Consider the following 16,616-nt stretch of genomic DNA (forward strand, 5'->3'; position numbering starts at 1 on the left):
ATATTAATCTATAAAAAATATATATAATTATAAAAAAAAATTAACAAGCAAATATGACGATACTATCGCGAAAACTTGGGCAATCAGTACTTGGAGTGTTGGATAATTTTTGCAATTTAAGTCTTAAAGTCTTAAAAGTCTTAAAAATATTCATCGAAATAAGACACACGTAGCTAAAATTTAAATCAATGAAAAGCATTTACTTTATTTAAATGTAATTACATTGTTTGATACTGGAAAAATACCATTATGATATTTTCCAAGGTACCGTTGGTATTTTTAATCGTTATCGGCACGGTCACACTATCCGCCGTGCACAAAAAAGCAAATTTATTTAAGCGTTTTAAAATTCAAGTTTACCTAAAATCCGGGCCGCAATGCGCCAAGCTCACCTGTAAGTGGCTTCAGCAAGCGTCGTCGCAGGTGCACAGGTGCGAGGCAGAAGGTTTCCGCGATCGCTGACTCAGACCAGCACATCCGCCCCGTGTGGAGAAAAATCGATTTTGTGATAACAGGCTTAGGCTTACGCGTTTTCGCATTGCTAGTCGAAGTCAAGTGACTAGTGGACACCGTATCATGAATGTGAATGTGGACTTTGCGAAGGTGTGCAGCAAGCACATAGGCGTCTACGAGGCCTACTACAAACAAGTAAGCACCACGCCCCCAGTCACCATCCATTAGGGCAGCTATTGCTCGATATCCACCCACACCCACCCCCTATTGATTTTTACAGATTGACCCCAAAGCCACCGGGGCAATTGAGGCCATGACGGCGGCCAAGTTCCTGAAGAAGTCTGGCCTCAGCGACGTAGTGCTAAGCAGGATCTGGGATCAGTCCGATCCGCACGGTAAGGGCTTTCTGGACAAGCCGGGATTTTTTGTAGCCCTCAAATTGGTGTCTCTGTCGCAGGCTGGCCAGGTGGCTAACATGAACAACATCTATCTGGACACTGCCAACCCGCCGAAGGTGGTGAGTAATCGTAATCCTTCCCAAAGTGGGCAAGACGAGATATGCCATTTCATTGCCACTCTAACCTCTCCAGGGTGAACTACCAAAAACAATGCCGTCGCGCATTCAGACTGTGCCGGTGTCCAGCGGTGGAGTAGCCAATGGAGATTGGTCTATCGGAGTGATCGACCGCCTAAAGTACGAACAGCTGTTCGAGTCGCTGAGTCCGTACAACGGCATGCTGCCGGGAAACAAGGTCAAGGGCGTTCTAATGGACTCCAAGCTGCCCATGAACATACTGGGTACCATTTGGGACCTCGCCGACCAGGACAAGGACGGCAATCTGGACAAACATGAGTTTGTGGTAGCCATGCACTTGGTCTACCAGACGCTGCAGAAGCGCACCATTCCCAGCGTGTTACCGCCCGAGCTGCGGAAGCCCGGAGGCGCAGGACCGCCACCCAAGCCCGCTATGCCTCCGCCACCAGCTGCAGCTGCCATGCCGCGTGCTCCCAGCGGCGAAGGATTCGGAGACGGCGGATTTGTGGCCAACTTCCCTAAGGACATAGGTCCGCCGGCGGCTATTCCGCCGCTCCCAGTGGCCGTGCCACCAATGACGCGCATTCCTCCGGTTGGTGCAGTCAGCTCCCAGCCACTGATCCAGACGGACCCTCTGATACCAATCGGTGCTCCGCCCTCTGTGACGGCGAACGCCGATTGGGTGGTCACCCCGGCAGAGCTGAAGCGCTTCGAAGAGATCTTTCGTCAGTCGGATCTAGACAAGGACGGTCTGGTATCTGGGCTTGAAGTGAAAGATATCTTTATCAAGTCGGGTATACCGCAGCGCAGCCTGGCAGACATTTGGTAGGGATATCCTCATTTCATTATGGACTTCTTTTTAACTCATTTAACCATTGTAGGGCTCTCTGCGACACTAACCAATCCGGAAAGCTGACTGTTGAGCAATTCGCCCTGGCCATGTGGTTCGTGGAGCGAAAGCAGCGCGGGGTGGATCCGCCCCATGTGCTTAACGCCAATATGGTTCCGCCTTCAATGCGCGCCACAGTTTCCGGAGTGGACCTGCAGCCGCAGGAGGTGAAGCCCACTTATTCGAACCCAGAGCTAGAGATGATATCCAAGGAGATTGAGGAATTGGCCCGCGAGCGCCGTGTTTTGGAGACGGAGATTGCTCAGAAAGAGGCGGATGTTCGCGTTAAGAACGGTGAAGTGCGCAGTCTGCAGGTGAGTTTACTGGAATGCGTTAGCCAAGTGCAAACTTAAATAAAAAATGTTGTGCTTTGACAGAGTGAATTGGACACTCTAACCGCTACGCTGAAACAATTGGAGAACCAGCGAGGAGAGGCGCAAAAGCGACTGGACGATCTTCAGGCTCAAGTAGTTATTTGCATGATTCTCGGGGTGCTATTGGCCTTGCGCCATTGCTTACCTTTTTCTTGTTCCTGGGCTTACGTTTTATTTTAAATTTAAATTCCAACTTTGGTTTCCTTTCTTTATCATGTTCCCTCGACACTGTTAACAATTGGCTTAACCCTATACTAAAATGGTGAATGCACTTACACTTACAATTATGATCACATAAGGTAAACCACAATACGGCCGTGCTGGCCAACGTAAGTCTTGACATATCGCGCACCAACGAACAGGTTTGTTTCAGTTTCTCATGATTTCTGTATATAATTGTTTTGTGTTTCGTACTCGTTCATGTGATTTATGTTTTGGCCTAAGTGTTGTGCGAAATCCTTCGGTCAAATTGCTTCCTTACTGATCTCGAAAATCTCTCGTTTACAGGTGACAAAGATCCGTGACCAGTGCCACATGCAAGAGGAGACCATTAACGAGCAGGAAGGTGAGCTGAACGCAAAGCGCTCGGAGCTGCAAAAGCTGAAGGACGAGGAGACGTCTTTGCAAAAGGAGTACGACGACAACAATCGCGAGCTCTCCAAGCTGACTAATCACCTGCAGGCTACCCAATTACAAATCAGCTCGGTAATATTGGTTATTATCCACGATGCATTGATGTTAATGTTACTCATCTTAGGTACGATCGATGGTCACCCAACTGTTGGAGACGCAACGCCAAATGACCGATGCGCTGCTCATTTGCCGGGCTGCGATGGAGAACCAAAACGCTGACCTCGTCTCTGAATACCAGCTAAAGATCGAGCCAGACTTCGACGAGGCTCGCAAGACGCTGACCAAAGAAGTGCAAATGCCCAAGGAAGATCCCTTCGAAGAGAACAACAGCGGGGTTGCCAATCAAGCAACCAACGGTTTTGCAAGCGATCCTTTCTCTGGTCAGCAGCCCAGCAAGCCAGCGATTGCCACAGGCTTCGATGACAGCTTCAACATGACCTCGGGCTTTGATAGTGGCTTCGATGCCTTTGGTCAAAGCGGAGCAGGCTCATCATTTGGTCAGACTCAGCGTGATCCTTTCGGATCGGATGCCTTCGCGGCCAATAAAAGCAGCGCAGTCACTCCTGAGGTGGGTCTTAATAACACAACAATTCGAAACTCATTTTATAATAATATAAAATTTATAAATTGTATAATATCGTACAGCCCGGAAAAGACGACTTTGGCAGCGATCCGTTTGCTGCCTTGCATGCGCCTACCGGGCAAGGTCAGGTGCTCAGTCCCAACGCCCAGAAGTCAGGTCCGCCGCCAAGGCCAGAGTCTCCTAGTCCAGCACTGCCGCCAAAGAAGTCTAAGGTGCCGCCCCCACGACCAGCCCCACCACGAGCTGCCCAGGTAAGGAAATTTGGATTCCCTGTCCACATAAAAGAGTTCTGAATTAATGTCTTCCCCAGCCCGCGAGTGGTTTTGGAAGTGGCGGCGGTGGCGGAGGAGGATTCGCTGATTTTGACGACTTCGACAATAAGGTTGGTACCCCACAATTCAGTGTCCGCTGGGATCGGTGGTAATGCATGCGCCCCGCACCCGTACCCACAGTCTGTTGTATGTAGCTAGCCGATACTAATCCTTCTTTTTACGTTTACTATCATTAACATTTCCTAAGTTTTGTAGAAATAAATAACTTTGATGCACATTCCAAGAACATAGAAATTGAGTATTATGATTTTGTACTTGTATTTGACTTGTATCCTTTTTCGGTTTGCCATTAGAAGTAGTTACTGCCGGAAGAAACCCCACCCTTGATCACCACTCACCACCCAACCCAACTCACCCCGTAGCTTTTGCCTTGGTGCTGCCCGTATGAAACTAACCGTCTGGTCTCTCATCTCTGCAATTCTCTATTTTCAGTGAACATCTTAAGATAACCCATTCTATATACGATATATACCAGTACTAACACACATACTCAGTTAATGAATGGCCTCCTCTAGCAGCATAACGAAACAAATCAATTTGAGCGTACAAAGCTATTTGCAGCAGCATATTAACGTACATATATCAGTCACGGTGCATGGTATAATATCTAGAGGACTCAGCATTATCGTTCATGCCTAATTAGCTAAATGTACTAAATCAATTCAATCGAAACTCGACAAAAACTCAAACCAATTTCAAGCGTTACGTATCGTGTTATAAATGTAGTCAGAAAACCAAAGCAGGCAGCAGATGGAAGGATAATCCTTCGGTTCCCGATGTTGTGCAGTATTGTATTAGTCTACTATTATTACTATTATTATGGGTTCCCCTCGAATCGTTTGATGGACAGTGTATTACCCCGGTTAGTTTTTTTGCGAAGATAACTCTATCTAAGGAATTTAATGCAAGTTGTTTGTTGTTTCTGCATATGCGAATACTAAAGTTTAAAGCAATTATACAGCCATACAATATTACCAGCATTTTATACACGAACCTCACGAGCATAGAGATATTGATGTAACTGCCGCGAAAGATCGATTTTTAACGGGGCAAGTGAGGGCAATCGGACTCCGGGATCGGACTACCCACTACTACTACTACTACCGAAAACCCATAACCCATTGTCACTCAGCTTATAGAGCCGTATACCCTAGTGAAGTGTGCGTCACAGTCAAGCCAGAAGTTCGCGCTTGAGAAAGGAGTTTATACCGACTCACTTTATCAAAGTACTTATATATAGATCTATATATATATATATATATATTTCACAGACCTCGATTATAATTATAGCCACACACATACGAACACCCACACCGAAACTAACTAGCTTCCGTGCATTGATTTACCGAGAATACATATTCCGTGCATAAATTACATAAATACTTATAGAGAGAATTTTAGGGAAGCCCCAGAATAACCTAAACCGATACGAAAATGTAACAGACACAACGTTTTGCATTATTAATAAAGATATCTATGTTCGACATCATTCAACGTAAGCCCGACGAAGTTAATTTGATAAGAAACCCAAATCCCGAGGATAGTACTCTGGGATCTGGTCATTATTGTACACGAACCACACCCTCCTACGTGGCTGCTTGACCGCTTTCATTGACCTGGTTTGATTTTGGTTTCCTCTTTGTTGGGTTATCTTTCCGATTCCGCTTAATTTAATTTTATTTTAATTTATTTTTATTTAATTTCACTTCTATTTCCACACGACACAACGCACCCACACAGCTCCACAACATTCCAAGCACGACCACGGCCACGCCCCAGTCCCTGCCCCCCGTCACTCTGCCGCCCCCGATTCCGGTCTCCAGTGGATCGTCATTGCTTGACAGCATCTCGCTATTCGACGATCCCGGCCAGATCCGTAGCCAGGCGGTTAGCACACCTAATCCCACACCCACCACCGCCCCCACCGTACACTCCCTGCGCCCAACATCGTCATCCACACCAGCAGTCTCACCCTCGGTATTAGCATCTGTATCAGCATCACCAGTGGCATTGGTATCGGGAACGGGAGCGGGAGGAGCCCCCTCTAGTAGCACCATCATCACCACCGCCCCCAGCTCGAATAACCAGCAATTGTCGCGTTCCAATACACCGCTGCAGAATCAGAGCACTATAGCATTCGGATTGGCGCCGAAGGCGGAACCTTGTGTCTTTGCTGCCTTTGAAGAGAGTGCCAGCCGAAAGGCTCCGACTCCCAGTCTTATTACCGGGCCTACGGATTTTAAGGACGATCCCTTCAAGGACTATCGTTATGAGGACCCCTTCAGCATTAAGGATCCCTTTGCCGATGATGAAGAGGAAGAGCCATCAAGAGTAAAGGGAGCTGGTCAAAAGAAGAACTTTGCCGAGGACTTTAGCTCGGAGGGTAAGCGTGGTGCTGATAGTCTAAATATCCACTCAAATAAGTTTCTAATTGTACAGATGAGATGGGATCCGCAGCCAAAACCCTAAGCAACATTGTGAACAACAACAACATAAAGGCAAAGGCAACCACGCCCCTGAACAACGATCTGCTGCAGCAGTTCGACGCCTTCAACTTGAACTCCAGTCCAGCGCCATCGCATCACTCGAACACTTCGCACCACTCCAACTCCAAGCCCAACCAAAATCAGAAGTCTCAGGAGGCGCTGGACGCGTTCGCTGATTTCGGCGACTTTGCGGCTAAGTTGGCAACAACTGGCGGATCTGGAACTGGAACAACGACAACAACCACTAGCAATACGAAACTTAACGATTCCTTCTTCGATGCATTTAACGACAACTTCAGTGTCAACGAAACCTCATCGGTGACCACTGGTGTAGTCAGGCCCAACGATCAAAAGGCACAGGCCAAAGCTTTCGACGCTTTTAATGACAACTTCGAAGACGACTTCAAGCCGGGCCACAATTTTGCCAAGTTCGAAGCCTTCGAGGCTCACAACTTCTCAAGTGACTTTGGGAATTCATCCTTCGAGACGACAGGCAAGGATAAGCAAAACGGGCAGGTGGCCAAAAAGGATCAAAACAAGGAGTTGGCCAAGGACAAGTTCGCGGCGGACTACTCCAAGCCAGAGAGTTTCGACGCTGATTTAGAGGAAGCGCTGAAGCGCAGCGTGATGGACAACTAGATTATATGACCTTAGCGGGTGGTGCAAGCAGATGATTGTGATTGATCCATGAGATATGATGACACAATGACAAATCTAATGTTCTCTCTATTCGCACTCGATCCGATATTTAGTGTTAGTATTTTGTTTCCGCTTCGATCAAGACATCATGGGACTATAAATCCTACCATGATATTTACTGCGTACTCCTTGTGCTCAAAGATTCCAGCGAATAGAGAATTTCAACGGAGTCGCAGCTGGCATTAAAAGCTACATGCTATATACAATAATATATAATTTCGCGTAACCACATACTCGTAGAGCCTAAATATGTTGCGATTTAACCTGTACCAAAACCCTATGAATAAACGTATGAAATAACATCATCATTATGGAAGAGAGTAGTCTAAGAGAGAGAGAGAGCTCCACTCTCACCCACACCACCAAGAGCGTTCTCAGCAGAGCTGCCGGCAGAGCCAGTGAAGCCTCTAGATAGTTTCTCGTTCCTGATTCAGATCGCCTTTGGACTTTGTAGGAGACGTTTGTGCGGCCGCTCCAAATATTTATCTATAGACTATATAGTTGTTTTATTGTTGCCAGTCATAGAAAGTGTGAGTTCCGAGTAGAGAATGTGTGTGTAAACTAATCTCAATGCGATGCGCAAAATCAGCCCCCTATACCAACGAAACAACACACAGGCGCACAAATTGCTGCATTGGCACTATAAAAACAATTTGCCGGCGATTTAATACACAAACATGAGCAGAGGGGGGCGCGTTAGCATGTGTGTGTGTGTGCTGCTAATTACATTTATTTTGTAAACTTAATTTCCAAGTCGCCATAAGGGGGCCGAAGTGCGGGCGGAGCAGGGACGGCGATAGCCCCCAGTAAAATTCCTTCGTTGTGTGGTTGCCGTGTTAGGTGTTCTGATAAGTCGTCAGTTATCATGCTACAGATCGGGGGTTATCTGATATTGCTGTGGGTGCGACACGGATTCAGTGTAGGTGTACTGGTGGTGGTGTGAGTGCGGTTAGCAATGCTATGGTTCAGCCCCCGCAAGGCGTTGCTTAAGGAAACATTGCAGTGCTAATGCTGTTCCCTTGGTTTATAATATCCCCTGAAACTTTGAGTCAATATCAGGCGAAGGTCTGGGACCACGTCCCAAAATTGGTTTGATTGTAGGTTCGTCGATTACGACTCTCGGGGTTATCATTAAATATTACCAAGAACCAAGATGTAGACAAAATTGTAACATTTAGGTAATAGTTTTGATATATCCTACAGATCCAGAGATCCCACCATGTCGAAGCCAGCTCTGTATTACGCCACTCTGAGCCCCCCATCCCGCGCCGTTCTGCTCACGGCCAAGGCGATCGGTCTTGACCTTGAACTACGGTAGGTTCCCACACTATCCGCACACCGTGCCACTTAACTCAATTAACAAGTGTCTCTGCCCGATGCCAGACCAATTAACCTGCTGAAGGGTGAGCATCTGACGCCGGAATTCCTCAAGCTGAATCCCCAGCACACGATCCCTACGCTGATCGACGGCGAAGCCACGATCATAGATTCGCACGCCATCTGCGCCTACCTGGTAGAGAAATTCGGCCAGGAGCAGCAGCAGCTCTACCCGAAAGATCTGGTGCAGCGCGCCAACGTCGATGCTCGGCTCCACCTGGACTCCGGCCACCTGTTCGCCCGTCTGCGTTTCCTCTACGAGCCAATCCTGTACCACGGATCCACGGACTGCTCAATCGACAAGATCGCATACATCCAGAAATGCTGGGAGATCCTGGAAGGGTTCCTAAAGGAGCAACCGTACCTGTGCGGTAGTGATTTGACAATTGCCGACTTCTGCGCGGTGGCCACCGTAACCTCTGTCAATGAAACCGCACCGATCGACGAGTTTAAGTTCCCGAAGGTGCAGGCCTGGCTGAAGCGTCTCGCAGAGCTGCCTTACTACCAGGAGGTGAACGGTGAGGGCGCCGATGAGCTGAAGGCCATTTTCAAGGCGAAGCTAGCGGAAAACCGCGGGAAGTAGACAGCCGATCACTCCACTTTTATTCTGTATCCACACTTTATGCATATCCAGTTTTGAATAAACGGCTTAGTTGTCAGTACGACTTCATCAGTTACAGCGGTTTTTATAGATCCTTTATTACTTGGACTTAACTTACATTTAGTAACAATATTCTTAGGTGGTAGTGGAAACGGAAAACGTATTGGGTACCAAAACGCTAAAAGGCAGGGTGGCCAGGAGACCCAGGCAGGTGCTGGCCAAACCACAATACCCAAAAGCTGGCGAGAGTTATGTTTTACAACATAGGATCGTCCAGGTTAGGCGAGTATTGAACTGGTAACTGGAACTAAAGTACAAAATATATCTACAGAAAGTACAATGATAAGCGCCTTCTTATAGGGATCGGCAGATCCCGCAGATCCATCAGGGTCCGGAGCAGGGGTCAATGAACTAGCACTTTACTAGCGCTGCAGGCGTATAAAATATATATATGTATGAGTAAACAAACTATCACGACCCTGGCTCATGCACACTTCCTCACACACGCATCTCTCATTCACACACACTAGGCCCTATTGCATAGAGCTCATGGTCCGGAGGCTCTAGTCACGGCGCAGAAGGAATCTTTTGATGCTCTCCGGCAGCGGCAGGTCGGTTATCTTGTTCTCCGCGAAATTTTCCAGGATAACATTGCGGCACGCGCTTTGCAGGGACAGAACTGCAAGAAAAAAGGATTAGGTAAGAAATGTTCGGTCACTTTTGCAATATATATCCACTTACTGCCCTCCAGCTGAATAATCCTAATCTGCTTCGTGGTTCCATATACATCGATAACCACAAACAAGGGAGCTCTGTTGAGCGGAATGTCTCGCGATACAGGGCCGCGATCGACCCCATTGATAATGAAGTGCAGCTCGCCCTTCGAGGCGCTGTGTACCGTCGGCACGTAGATGATGCCGATGCGAGAGCCCCTGTCCGTTAGTAGAATGTCTGAGTCGTTGCCGTTTCCCGTCGCCGGCCGCAGAAGTCTCTTTGGTAGCAAGCCGCGAGGCGTCCTCACATGTGGGGCGTCACCCAAAAGGTTTCCTAGAAAAGGGTTTACTAAATAAAAACGCTCGTACCAGGTATGTACAGTACGTACTGTGTGGCTCATCGTCTGTCTCCGGCTCGATGATGTCGTTCGCCTCCTGGCGCTGGTTCATCTCGAACTTGGAGATCGGGTAGATCCAACTGTTGCCCAAGTTAGCCAGGTCAGGCAGCGCAAAATGGGGCAATCCCTCGCTGCTGGTTCGAATCACATTGGGCGCGAGCTCGGTAAGTCCCAGGCGCATATGGCCCGACCAGCCACGCTCTATCTTCTCGATCTCCACCAAGAAGATGTCGCCTGGGGCCAGCGGTCGCTCGGAGAAGGTCAAGGCATCGGCGAAGCTAGCCCTGCGATAGGCCACGGTGGCGTCGTCGCCCAGCTGAATATTGGAGCCATGGTAGGGGTGAAAGCGGCTCAGTTGTCGCTTGCGGCTGCTCAGGGTAGGAACTCCTTCCCACAGTCCCAGGGGCAGCTCCCGGTCCGGGCTCAGCTCTAGGTCGGGCCGGAAATCTGGATCATCCTGCTCTACGTAGGCTGCTCGTGGACGAGAACAGATGGGGGCAGTTGCCGCAGCCTGGTCGCCCTCCTCGCCGGCTTCCATGAGGCGCGTGGTGTTCGGTGATCCTAGAGGACTCTCCTGGCGTGCCCGCAGGTTGATTATTTACTTCTTGTCGACTGTATATTTTTCCAAAAAATACTCAAAAATACCATTCACCGCGAGAAAGTTAAAAGTTTTATATTGGTTATTCTTCTTTTAGGATATTTTTAATATTTTGGTATTAATGAGTATTCGAAATATGGGCACATGTTTGTGACGTAACATAAAACAGCTGTTCGGTTCGGCCAAGAGACTGGAAATTACGAGGTGAGCGAGATTGAATATATTGTGACTGAAAACCAGACAGCTACTAATCCAAAGAGTTTCAGATGCGAGTACCCGGAGCCCTTTATGCCGCCCGTGGCCGATCGCCGCAGAGCGAGAAGGATGTGCCCTTCCAGGAGATTCTGCCGCTGCGGCTAAAAAACACTGTGAGCGGTAAAGCGGATTCCGGATCCGATGTGGCCTGCCTCCAGGAGATGGGAGTGCTTTTCGCCTGCCTAAAGGACAACGAGTTCGTAGAGAAGTACTGCCACAAGGAGATTAGCCAGTTCCAAAATTGCTACAAGTGCTACATGGATCGGAAGTTCGAGGCCAAGAAGACCGTAAACCAGGGAATTGTTCAACCGGGCAGCAACCTCAACTACAAGCAGCTAAACAAGTATATGCGCCGCTATCCCAATCCCCTCTAGCTTAGAGTCTGTTGAGTCGTTTAATAATATACTATTTACAAAGTACGCCGTGGAATTAATTTCTCAGTATACCACATCGGCGTCTCCTAGTCCGGCGGAGGATTGGCTGACCGGAGAGGGTTGGCTAAGCACGAAGTTTGACATGGCACGCAAAAACTGCGGATGGGAGTGAGAGTGATGTGGATCATATAAATTTGACAAGACCGGCGTCTTCTCCCGGACACGGCTCAGAAGATCGGACATCTGTCGTGGTTTCGGGACAGTCGGCGTCGGCAGGGCCAGGTTTATGTGCAGTGGGTATCCGCCGTGTTCCCATGTATCTGCCAGAATCTGGAGACTTCGATTCGCCTCTAGGACACGGGCACGTTGGAAGTTAAGCCGCTCCTGCTGGAGCTCAGACCACTGTTCCTGAAGAGAAATCAAGAACAAGTTTACTATTGATCACAAGCTAGAGAGTGGCTCACTAACAAATCTGGTTCCCAAGCGGCCGAAATACTTGATCTGCTCCTGGACGTTCAGCACTTGCTGCATGTACCAATCACGCGCCTTTTCTACACCATCGAGTCCAAAAAGGAGCAGTTCTCGCTGCTCCTCCAACTGCTTCATCCGCTTCAACATGTTGTAATCGATGCCGTGTTGCAAAGTGTGCCTTCGGGATTCCCTGCGCTTGCTACTTGTTTTCTTGGGCACCGCGGGGAGAGCAAGACTCCAGTCGGTAGCCGAGGCGGAGGTGGATGAGGAACCACCATCTGCAGAGCCACGGTGCTCAAATTGTTCTCTCGACGGAGGAACCTTCGGTTTCCCGGCGTCCGCCATTAGGTTTAGCTGCCAATTCTGAAGGGCATGGCGTATGTCGGCTTTTCCCAAGGCAGGTGACTTGGACACCTGTCGTGGGGGCTTGGGCGGTGGTGCAGGTGAACTGTAGTCCATTTCCGGAGAAAGATTCACCTGGGAATGAGACCTCATTTTCGAGTCCTCAACTGCCTGCTGTTGATTGCGGAGAAGGCACAACTTGAGGCCAGCACAGAAGCGCTCGAAAGAGAGCAGACCACTGCTGGGGGGAGTGACTCGACGCAGTGAGTCCAGCACCCCACGCGGTAATCCTTTGGAACCATCGTCCTGCCAGCCCTTCTCAATATCAGTGTACCGCACGTAACCGCTCTGCTTATCGTCCAGGATATCGAATAGCTTCTTCATGGACACAACGAACTGCTTTGGCAGTGGATCCATGTCCAGGGATTGAGATTGCACCTGTCCGTGGTTGCCTCCTCCATCACCGATGCTGAGGTTTAGCAAACTGGTGCTGTTTTGGCCGAGCATCTTCATCTGCGGATCAAAAAGGAAAGTCGGGTAAGATTATGGATCGTCCCACGCTTGGTCCCAATACATAACTGAATATTCATGGGAGCTAATTTGCGTTGGGTTGATTCAAACAAAAGGTGTGTGAATTTGGCACGCTGTTGCCCATATCTTAATGTATGTATATAAACAATATTTTTTAGAAAAGCTTCGTAAAAACATTTTTATATGAAATAACTTCTTAAGGAGGTGAAAATTATTGTGTAGAACTTAGTCTAAGTATGCGGTTCTTATAATATAATATTATCTGGTAATAAATATCTTAGGCGTTCTGTAAGCTACCAAGCTTACTTTTAGAACAGAGTTCCGAATCGGCTTGTTGTTTTTGTTGAACGATGTGTTTGAATGTTATGTGTGCTCCAAATCCAGTCTTTGATTATAAGATCACTCAGATTTGTTGTATTGTTTATAAACAAAGAGTTTGCATCCAATTTGCTTACCCAAGCTATGCGGAAACGTTGGCTCCTGAAATCCAAATGCAATCCAGTTCTTTCGTGCGGCTCTTCTGGCAGCCTTTTGAGGCCGTTCGTCAAGGCTTCTGCGCCCGCTCTGCACCTATTCTGTGTAAGTAATGCAGCTTTGATCGCTTCCCCGACCGAAGCGCCCAAACCCAACCAACTGGTTATGTTGACTGCACACTAGAGCAGTGGCTGAGGTTTGAGGCGCGAGTCTCGCACGCATGCGCAACTTGCGCGACTGGTTTCTGCGGGTTTTCGGTGGATCTTTTGGAGGCGACCCATACAAACGCAAGTGGGAGAGCGCCAGGAAGCTAACACAAACACAGCCTAGGCCAAAAACGAATTCGAAATCCCGCCGAGAGTACCGAATTTAATATTGTTGCTCTCAAGATTTAAGTAGAAACGTATTTATTAGTAGAAATGCAATGCGCTTGGCTTAATCAGTCGAAAGAGGGAGCTAATCGCCTAGGTTAATAATGTATCTGGTAGCTGTATCTAGTATCTGTGGCATGAACTGCAAACTCTGCGTGATCCAGTGGGCCGCAAGAGGCCCTCTGACGGATTACTAGAATGAGCCTTTCATCTTAATGTTGTTTTACACTAATTGCTAGGATTTAAGTTTATTTTAAGAATCTCGTTGACAAGTCTGGTCCAGACTGTGCTCACAGATCGGCCACCGACTTTCGGCGCACGTACTTGGCGAAGTAATCTGGACGCCAACACTTGCAGGAGCCGGGGATGAGGAACCAGTCGTAGTAGAGGCGCACCTGGAAGCAGCCCAGCTCGTCCTGTCCATCGCAGTGGGCATCCGAAGCTGCCGACGAGCCAGGTGCTCCGGAGGAGGTGCCGTCAGAGGCGGTGGCCACGCCGGCTCGCTTTTGCAGATATTGCTGATAGGCCTGGAAGTCTTGAACCGAAGGGGCTTGCGTGGTGGTCGAGCTGGTTGGCACCGTATCCTCCGCATTGGGGTAGAAGATCTCTGCAACTAGTAGGCTAACCCAGCGTGGTGAGGACAGGCAACCACCGTCCAGATAATGACATCGTGCTTGGATGCAGCGCGTCACCTCCACCGTCTGAGTGAAGTAGCCCTCGTAGGGAATCTGAACCACATACCGCCAGGCACCTTGGTAGTTCTTGGCGAAAACGGGAGTTGCGTACTCCACCTTAGCAGGACACGGAGTGGGTGGACCCTCGTACCGGATGGGACCCACCTCCTCACGGCGCTCCGCAGTAGGCGTGGCAGGGGAAGCTCCCCCGGTATCTCCCTGTATAGCCCTGTATAAGGTGCAGAATCTATCGGACAAATTAAAAATAAAAAGTTAAAGTAAAGGAAGTTGATTTTCTCAGAAATTAATTAGTTCGGTTATATTAATATTAATATAGCAAGAAAGGCGAAACGGCAAGATACATTTCTCTGCCCTCTGAATATTTTGAATTTTTTCTGTGCTTTTGATATTTTTGAGATGACCTTTTTAAAGACATATATTTTAGGTACCAACTTACACTCCTCCACCGTCACAAAACTTTCTTGGCTTCCTCTCCTCAGCGGCTCTGCGTTGCTGGTGATTCCGTTCCCTTTGCTTATGCTGCTCCTCCTCATCTAGGGCGGGATCAAAGTAGCTGTACTCGTTGGACTCGACGCCCTCCGGCAGACTACGGCGGACGCGGGTTGATCCTCCTGTCGGATAAGGTCTGTCAATGTTATTGTTGTCCAGCTGCTCCACGGGCTCATCGCGAATAATCTGTGTGACCTTGGGCAGAGTGTCGTCGGCCTTGAGAACAGGCAAGGTCTTCGAAAGGAACTTAAGCGTTTGGTTTCGAATGAGTTCGCTGGGGAGGGGAGTTTTATTAGAGAAATCTACGTGAAATCCCTTTCTAGAAATCCCGTCACTTACAATGGATAGGGCTCTCCGAACACATTCTGTCCTAGCGGATTTTTGGGAATCTGACCCTTGTTCAGATCCCCACAAATGTTGTGAACGGACACGGCGGACTTTTTGCCGGCGGCCACATCCTTGCACTCAGCATTAACAAAGGTGTATGGGGGCGGCCTGACCTTGGGAGGCACAGCATTCGGAGACTCGACGAAGGCATAGTAGCCCTCCGGGGGTTGATCCTCGGTGTAGTCCGATGGCGACTGCTGCTGGGTTTGGGCCAAATGGGCCAACAGCAGAAAGCTGAGAATTTTCTGCGAGGGGCCAAAACAAAAAACAGTCACAATAAAGGTGGAATCATAGAGCCATGGATGCCATGACTGGAGTCAAGTTAATTGCCCCAAAGTGTCGGTGAATGTGAATGGCCCGGTATTGTCCGGAGAAAAAAGCGAGATCTTTGGGCTGTTCGGCCAGTCAGACATTTTTCATTGTTTTGTTGTTTGGCGAAAGCGCGAAAGTTTCTGTTTCCGTGAAGATAAACAAACCGAGCAGCAACTGAAACCAAGACGCGACTTTTGCATCTCTCTGCCGTGCTCACTTGACCATTAATTGTTCGAGGGAACTTTCCCTGAAATTCTGGGCAGCAGCACACCAATGAAACCAAAAGTTCCATGAAAGATCGGAGTTATCCAGGTCAAGTGGCACTGGCTTGTGGGCGGATGCAGTGCCAAGAAGCTGTGGAATTTCTCTCTTTGTGAGACGGTTCACAGCGGAATTTAAATGCGGCGTCGGAGAATTTGAAATTGGGTCAGTCTCTGAGCTCGTTCTTTTGTTTTTTCCCTTCTAATGGGCCAGAAACTCGTTTGCCCTGCGAGAGAGTTCCCCAAACAGAGCTCGTCCAATTTGCATAGGTAAATATTGTTAGCCCAATTGCAGATTGGAGACCCGACCGCCTTTCATGGCCAATGGCAGGCCATTCTGCTCAGAATAGAACTCGTTGGCGGTCTGTTCCAAATATGCGTGCCACACGACTAACGGGAAAGTTGCTCGGCACCCAGCCAAAAGCCAGGAGTTGGAAGACCGAACCAGAGGAAGGGGTAGAATAGAACAGAACGTAACGCTGCTCCACAGTTAGCTTAAATCATTAGCATGCTCCAGAATCAGGCGGCTCCCAGCGACTGGGTAACAGTAAACGCGATCGCTTCGCTCGCCAATGCTAGCGTATTGCAAAACAAAAGACTTGGGCAACGAACTTGACTCCCAGCCACGAAAGAACTTAGCAGTTAGCACACCGTAATGATGACATACCAGCACTAAACGATAATCCATTTCCGCTTGATCGCTTCTTGTAGTCGGTTCTTGGACTTAGCCTTCTACGGTTGGTTCTTGGTGCGTTCCGCAGTGTTCGAAAACAGAACCAGACGCGTCAAGTGCAGCAACTAAACTGAGTCTTGAGCTAAGTCGCTGCAGACGTTGAACCTAGCTTCTTTGAAGCCCGGTCGACCTATAAGAGCATAAGAAAGTGGAAAGAAAGCTTTACCTTGACTTCGGTATATTCTGAGAGAGCCAAGCTTAAAGAAGGCCTTCAAACTAAATGGCATACTTTTAGGCTGCACACGATTCGT

General features: G+C 48.5%; 6 protein-coding genes across 9 annotated transcripts; 3 read left to right on the top strand and 3 right to left on the bottom strand.

The window, feature by feature from the left end:
• Positions 1-296: 296 nt before the first annotated feature.
• Positions 297-7,292, top strand: LOC108107288 (epidermal growth factor receptor substrate 15-like 1). Of its 3 annotated transcripts, XM_017214742.2 has the most exons (12): positions 297-648; positions 734-970; positions 1,044-1,813; positions 1,870-2,191; positions 2,255-2,344; positions 2,551-2,613; positions 2,759-2,956; positions 3,009-3,452; positions 3,530-3,718; positions 3,778-3,849; positions 5,540-6,182; positions 6,239-7,292. In XM_017214742.2, the coding sequence occupies exons 1-12, from the start codon at positions 577-579 to the stop codon at positions 6,922-6,924; spliced, it is 3,786 nt and encodes a 1,261-aa protein (XP_017070231.2). In that variant the 5' UTR covers positions 297-576; the 3' UTR covers positions 6,925-7,292. The 3 variants fall into 3 exon arrangements, with proteins under 3 accessions (XP_017070231.2, XP_017070232.2, XP_017070233.1); XM_017214743.2 differs by lacking the exon at positions 2,551-2,613; XM_017214744.2 differs by lacking the exons at positions 5,540-6,182; positions 6,239-7,292 and adding an exon at positions 4,232-5,298.
• Positions 7,293-7,397: 105 nt separating this feature from the next.
• Positions 7,398-9,031, top strand: LOC108107294 (glutathione S-transferase 1). The gene is made up of 3 exons (XM_017214750.2): positions 7,398-7,514; positions 8,188-8,298; positions 8,368-9,031. The coding sequence occupies exons 2-3, from the start codon at positions 8,204-8,206 to the stop codon at positions 8,942-8,944; spliced, it is 672 nt and encodes a 223-aa protein (XP_017070239.1). The 5' UTR covers positions 7,398-7,514; positions 8,188-8,203; the 3' UTR covers positions 8,945-9,031.
• A 4-nt stretch (positions 9,032-9,035) lies between these two features.
• Positions 9,036-10,709, bottom strand: LOC108107292 (neuralized-like protein 2). The gene is made up of 3 exons (XM_017214749.2): positions 10,065-10,709; positions 9,704-10,009; positions 9,036-9,641 (listed from the first exon to the last, which is right to left on the bottom strand). The coding sequence occupies exons 1-3, from the start codon at positions 10,609-10,611 to the stop codon at positions 9,526-9,528; spliced, it is 969 nt and encodes a 322-aa protein (XP_017070238.2). The 5' UTR covers positions 10,612-10,709; the 3' UTR covers positions 9,036-9,525.
• A 47-nt stretch (positions 10,710-10,756) lies between these two features.
• Positions 10,757-11,345, top strand: LOC108107295. Its single transcript, XM_017214751.2, has 2 exons — positions 10,757-10,875; positions 10,938-11,345. The coding sequence occupies exon 2, from the start codon at positions 10,938-10,940 to the stop codon at positions 11,298-11,300; it is 363 nt and encodes a 120-aa protein (XP_017070240.1). The 5' UTR covers positions 10,757-10,875; the 3' UTR covers positions 11,301-11,345.
• Positions 11,346-11,363: 18 nt separating this feature from the next.
• LOC108107291 (suppressor APC domain-containing protein 2) lies at positions 11,364-13,188 on the bottom strand. 2 transcript variants are annotated; one of them, XM_017214747.2, is made up of 3 exons: positions 13,100-13,188; positions 11,769-12,626; positions 11,364-11,708 (listed from the first exon to the last, which is right to left on the bottom strand). In XM_017214747.2, exons 2-3 carry the CDS (start codon positions 12,624-12,626, stop codon positions 11,364-11,366), a joined length of 1,203 nt encoding a protein of 400 aa, XP_017070236.2. In that variant the 5' UTR covers positions 13,100-13,188. The 2 variants fall into 2 exon arrangements, with proteins under 2 accessions (XP_017070236.2, XP_017070237.2); XM_017214748.2 differs by having other exon boundaries at positions 12,942-13,188.
• Positions 13,189-13,504: 316 nt separating this feature from the next.
• Positions 13,505-16,446, bottom strand: LOC108107290. The gene is made up of 4 exons (XM_017214746.2): positions 16,300-16,446; positions 15,013-15,305; positions 14,621-14,947; positions 13,505-14,410 (listed from the first exon to the last, which is right to left on the bottom strand). The coding sequence occupies exons 1-4, from the start codon at positions 16,318-16,320 to the stop codon at positions 13,780-13,782; spliced, it is 1,272 nt and encodes a 423-aa protein (XP_017070235.1). The 5' UTR covers positions 16,321-16,446; the 3' UTR covers positions 13,505-13,779.
• Positions 16,447-16,616: the final 170 nt, after the last annotated feature.

This window comes from Drosophila eugracilis, unplaced genomic scaffold, assembly GCF_018153835.1.
Source record: "Drosophila eugracilis isolate 14026-0451.02 unplaced genomic scaffold, ASM1815383v1 contig_1765, whole genome shotgun sequence".
Classification (NCBI taxonomy): domain Eukaryota; kingdom Metazoa; phylum Arthropoda; class Insecta; order Diptera; family Drosophilidae; genus Drosophila; species Drosophila eugracilis.

Excerpts from the sequence above, each read along its gene's own strand:
- LOC108107288 (XM_017214742.2), top strand. The coding sequence starts at position 577 with ATGAATGTGAATGTGGACTTTGCGAAGGTGTGCAGCAAGCACATAGGC. Across the intron at positions 649-733 it reads ACGAGGCCTACTACAAACAA|ATTGACCCCAAAGCCACCGG; the intron begins GTAAGCACCACG and ends TGATTTTTACAG. Across the intron at positions 2,957-3,008 it reads CCCAATTACAAATCAGCTCG|GTACGATCGATGGTCACCCA; the intron begins GTAATATTGGTT and ends TACTCATCTTAG.
- LOC108107294 (XM_017214750.2), top strand. The coding sequence starts at position 8,204 with ATGTCGAAGCCAGCTCTGTATTACGCCACTCTGAGCCCCCCATCCCGC. Across the intron at positions 8,299-8,367 it reads GGTCTTGACCTTGAACTACG|ACCAATTAACCTGCTGAAGG; the intron begins GTAGGTTCCCAC and ends GCCCGATGCCAG.
- LOC108107292 (XM_017214749.2), bottom strand. The coding sequence starts at position 10,611 with ATGGAAGCCGGCGAGGAGGGCGACCAGGCTGCGGCAACTGCCCCCATC. Across the intron at positions 10,010-10,064 it reads GACAGACGATGAGCCACACA|GAAACCTTTTGGGTGACGCC; the intron begins GTACGTACTGTA and ends ACCCTTTTCTAG. Across the intron at positions 9,642-9,703 it reads GATTATTCAGCTGGAGGGCA|TTCTGTCCCTGCAAAGCGCG; the intron begins GTAAGTGGATAT and ends TTTTTCTTGCAG.
- LOC108107295 (XM_017214751.2), top strand. The coding sequence starts at position 10,938 with ATGCGAGTACCCGGAGCCCTTTATGCCGCCCGTGGCCGATCGCCGCAG.
- LOC108107291 (XM_017214747.2), bottom strand. The coding sequence starts at position 12,626 with ATGAAGATGCTCGGCCAAAACAGCACCAGTTTGCTAAACCTCAGCATC. Across the intron at positions 11,709-11,768 it reads GCCGCTTGGGAACCAGATTT|GAACAGTGGTCTGAGCTCCA; the intron begins GTTAGTGAGCCA and ends ATTTCTCTTCAG.
- LOC108107290 (XM_017214746.2), bottom strand. The coding sequence starts at position 16,320 with ATGGATTATCGTTTAGTGCTG. Across the intron at positions 15,306-16,299 it reads TGGATTATCGTTTAGTGCTG|AAAATTCTCAGCTTTCTGCT; the intron begins GTATGTCATCAT and ends GGCCCCTCGCAG. Across the intron at positions 14,948-15,012 it reads TTCGGAGAGCCCTATCCATT|CGAACTCATTCGAAACCAAA; the intron begins GTAAGTGACGGG and ends TCCCCTCCCCAG.